The sequence below is a fragment of the Papilio xuthus genome, unplaced genomic scaffold, assembly GCF_000836235.2.
Source record: "Papilio xuthus unplaced genomic scaffold, Pxut_1.1 DF826961.1, whole genome shotgun sequence".
Taxonomy (NCBI): Eukaryota; Metazoa; Arthropoda; class Insecta; order Lepidoptera; family Papilionidae; genus Papilio; species Papilio xuthus.
In genome coordinates this window covers 3,622,480-3,626,782 of record NW_013531688.1, presented here as the reverse complement: position 1 = coordinate 3,626,782, position 4,303 = coordinate 3,622,480, and the positions used below count along the sequence as shown (strand labels likewise).

Genomic DNA, 4,303 nt, shown 5'->3' with positions numbered 1-4,303 from the left:
GTCTTCACTCTTCGGGCGTCGTCTTCACTCTTCGGGCGTCGTCTTCACTCTTCGGGCGTCGTCTTCACTCTTCGGGCGTCGTCTTCTCTCTTCGGACGTCGTCTTCACTCTTCAGCCTTCATCTTAAGTTTTTGGGCGTCGTATTCACTCTTCGGGCTTCGTCTTCAATCTTCGGGATTCAGGTCTGATATTCGAACTTCCGCCTTCAGTCTTCATCTTAATTATTTGGGCGTTGTCTTCACACTTCGGGCTTCGTCTTCACACTTCATGCGTCGTCTTCACACTTCATGCGTCGTCTTCACACTTCATGCGTCGTCTTCACACTTCATGCGTCGTCTTCACACTTCATGCGTCGTCTTCACACTTCGGGCGTCGTCTTCACACTTCATGAGTCGTCTTCACACTTTATGCGTCGTCTCTTCACACTTCATGCGTCGTCTTCACACTTCGGGTGTCGTCTTCAATCTTCGGGCGTCGTTTTCTCACTTCGGGCGTCGTCTTCTCTATTCGGTCGTCGTCTTCTCTATTCGGTCGTCGTCTTCACTCTTCAGCCTTCATCTTAAGTTTTTGGGCGTCATATTCACTCTTCGGGCTTTCTCTTCAATCTTCAGGATCCAGGACCGATATTCGAACTTCCGCCTTCAGTCTTCATCCTAAGTTTTGGGCGTTGTCTTCACACTTCGGGCTTCGTCCTCACACTTCATGCGTCGTCTTCTCTCTTCGGGCGCAGTCTTCTCTCTTCGGGCGTCGTCTTCTCTCTTCAGCCTTCATCTTAAGTTTTTGGGCGTCGTATTCACTCTTCGGGCGTCGGTCTTCAAGACCGATATTCGAACTTCCACCTTCAGTCTTCATCTTAAGTATTTGGGCGTCGTCTTCTCTCTTCGTGCGTAGTCTTCTCTCTTCGGGCGTAGTCTTCTCTCTTCGGGCGTAGTCTTCTCTCTTCGGCCGTCGTCTTCTCTCTTCGGGCGTCGTCTTCACTCTTCGGGATTCAGGACCGATATTCGAACTTCTGCCTTCAATCTTCATCTTAAGTATTCGGGCTTCGTCTTCAGTATTCGAGCTTCTTCTACAGCATTAGAGGGCTTCGTCTTCAGCATTCGGGCTTGAGTGCTGATTTTTCAGGCTTTTAATTAAATCTCCATCATCTGGCATATTTTTCCATCTTTTTATAGTTAGATATTTTTAGTGTTCACATTTCAGGCTTCGTATTAACTCAAATTTTCACAGAATTTTAATTTCAATTATTTTTTTCGCTTTGATTTCATTATTCTTCGATTTTATCGTTAAACCTCTTTTTTGTATCGTTGATCTTCTGTAGTATTTTCCTTTATTTAGTTTGTACGCATTTATTTTTTTTACTTCGTTTATATGTTTAAAAGACTGAAATTTACTAAAGAGATGTTTATGTCGGTACATGCGGTTTACCCCAGCCGAATGTCACGTAATGTGTGCTTGAGAACTGTCTTCGTTATGTATTTATTTGTGTTTCAATCGTACACATTTCTTGTATCATATACTGTTTTTAAAAGAAATCTTCCTAAACTGTTCTTTGCCGACTCGTTCTCGTTTGTTCTCATTTTATTATTTGTATTGGAGCCTTTTTCTTAGTTTCTAGTTAGTACTTCGATTTTATTAGGAAGATTGTATTAGTACCATGTCCAGGTAATTAAAGTCTACATCTGTGGACAATGTTAGCACAACCTATTTTTGGGATATGTAATATAATAAAATTATTTATTTTCCTGAAAGAAACGGAGATTAAACAATTTAAGTTCTTCTTCAATACACAATATATTATAAAAGGATAAAATAATATACCATAAATGTATTATTTATTGTCTCACCATTACCATTTGTTACATCTGTGAACAAACTATTTAAATGCCTACCTAGTAAAATTTAAAATCTTACAGAATAAAGCAAAATAACACTAATCAGTTATAAACGAATTTTATATCATTCCGCTATTGATTAATGAATATTATAACAATGTAAGAAAAAATGATAAGAGCATTAGTTAGTCACGAAAAATAAATATTCAGGTAAATTTCAGGTCTGTCAAAAAATCAATTCGATCATGAAAATTGTCAGCAATCATACCTCATTTTTGTATCTACATCACCAAAAGTCAAATCCTTAACCTCGTGTTAAAATATTTGTAATCGGTCAATCAATTCCAAGGAACGCCACCTTGTAGGGTAATCTGATCAGACCTAAAAGTAAGATTGTGACAACGAAGAATCCAGGGTCACATGTGCTAGAGCCCCGTAAGCTGACCAAGTTCTTATATGATTTGTCGGGATAGCTGTAGTTCGGCAACTGAAACCTCAATGCAAAAACACAGCAAATGGTTACCAAATGTATGCTCACGGGAATTCTGTTGAGTCCAACGCAGGTCGCGGTGCCGGAGGACGCAAAAATCCCACGTAACCGGAAGCCGAAGGTTGAGACGCAGTCAACAACCGGAAACCGATGCTCCTCTGTAGCACACTAAGTAGATGAATAGTTACCTCCACAGGAAGCGAAGCGATGCTAAATCCGCAGCTACCGGGTCTGCAGTTGGAGATGCGCGAAGTAACCGGAGCTGCAGGTGGAGATGCGCGCAGTGTCCGGAGCCGTAGATGGAAAGGCGCGCAGTGGGCGGTGCTGCTAGTGGAGAAGGGCGCAGTGACCGGAGTTGGGGGATGACCAGCGTACATAACGGATAGATGGGGCACCCGCAGCAATCAGAGTTGCAGGTGGACATGCGCGCAGTGCCCGGAACTGCAGGTGGAGGCGCGCAGCAACACGGTGTTAGACGTGTTTCCCGAAGCGATCGGAGTTCCGCTCGTAGGCGAGCGCAGTACGGTTACCGCAGCCGCAAATTTGAGAGGTGCACGTTATCGGAGTAGCAGGCAGACATGCGCAGCAACCGGAACAAGTGGAAGTGCCACCCGCAACGATCTGAACTGCAGGTGGAGGAGTGCGCGACGACCGGAGCTGTAGGTGGAGGCACTCTCTACGACTAGAACTGCAATAGGGTAGGAGATGTGCCTACCGAAGCTACCGGAGTTGCGCGCGCAGTGACCGCAGCCGCAGATGATAAGGCACGCATAATTAGAGTAGCAGGCAGAGATGCGCAGCAACCGGAGCTGAAGAAGCGCGCAGAGACTGGTGTTGCAGGCGGAGGCGCGCTCTACGAATAGAGCTGCAGACACGCAGCAACCGGATGATAGTCTTGCCTCACGGTGCGACCAGTGCAGCGCGCGGAGGCGCGCGTAGTAATTGCAGCCGCAGAGGGAGAGGCGCGCACGTTATCGGAGTTGCAGGCAGAGATACGCAGCATCCAGAACGGAGAGACGTGCAAGCCAGTAGCCACCGGAGTTGCGCGCGAAGGCGCGCATTTACCTCAGCCGCAGATGAAGAGGCACGCGTTATCGAAGTTGCAGGTAGAGATGGGCAGCATCCGTAACGAGTAGACGTGCCACCCGAAGCTGCAGGCGGAGGAGCGCGAAACGACCGGGAGAAGCTGCAGGTGTAAAAGCGCACAGAGCCCGAAGTTGCAGGCGGAGGTGCGCTCTACTACTCGAGCTGCAGATACACGCAGTAACCAGAACGGGAGACGTTCAACTCGCAGCTACCGGAGCTTCGCGCGGATACTCCGGCGGTAGACGAGCCTCGGGTAGTAGCTGCCGGCGATGACCGGAATCGCGGACAGTAACTGCCGGCAGAGACCGGAGTCGCGGGCAGTGGCTGCCGGCGATGGACGCAGCCGTGGGTAGGAGCTGCCGACGCTGACCGGAGTCGCGAGCAGCAGCTGCTGGCGATGGACGGAGTCGCGGGCAGTAATTGCCGGCAGAGACCAGAGTCGCGGACAGTGGCTGCCGGCGATGGACGGAGCCGTGGGTAGGAGCTGCCGGCGATGACCGGAGTTGCGGGCAGTAGCTGACGGCGATGACCGGAATTGCGGGCAGTAGGTGCCGGCGATGACCGGAGTCGTGGGCAGTGGGTGCCGGCGATGGACGGAGCCGTGGGTAGGAGCTGCCGGCGATGACCGGAGTTGCGGGCAGTAGCTGACGGCGATGACCGGAGTTGCGGGCAGTAGGTGCCGGCGATGACCGGAGTCGTGGGCAGTGGGTGCCGGCGAAGGACGGCGCCGTTGGTAGGCGCTGCCGGCGATGACCGGAGTTGCGGGCAGTAGCTGCCGGCGATAGACGGAACCGTGGGTAGGAGCTGCCTGCGATGACCGGAGTTGCGAGCAGTAGCTGACGGCGATGACCGGAGTTGCGGGCAGTAGCTGACGGCGATGACCGGAGTTGCGGGC

At 49.9% G+C, this 4,303-nt stretch overlaps 1 protein-coding gene across 8 annotated transcripts in view; it reads right to left on the bottom strand.

The window, feature by feature from the left end:
- Positions 1-958: 958 nt before the first annotated feature.
- LOC106120026 (mucin-5AC) overlaps positions 959-4,303 on the bottom strand; it is an 11,283-nt gene continuing 7,938 nt past the window's right edge. For 6 of the 8 annotated variants that reach the window (XM_013315187.1, XM_013315189.1, XM_013315185.1 and 3 more), the window contains exon 6: positions 959-4,303. In XM_013315187.1, the coding sequence (XP_013170641.1) occupies positions 3,606-4,303 (698 nt within the window). In that variant the 3' untranslated portion in view covers positions 959-3,605. The other 2 variants (XM_013315188.1, XM_013315186.1) reach the window with 2 other exon arrangements.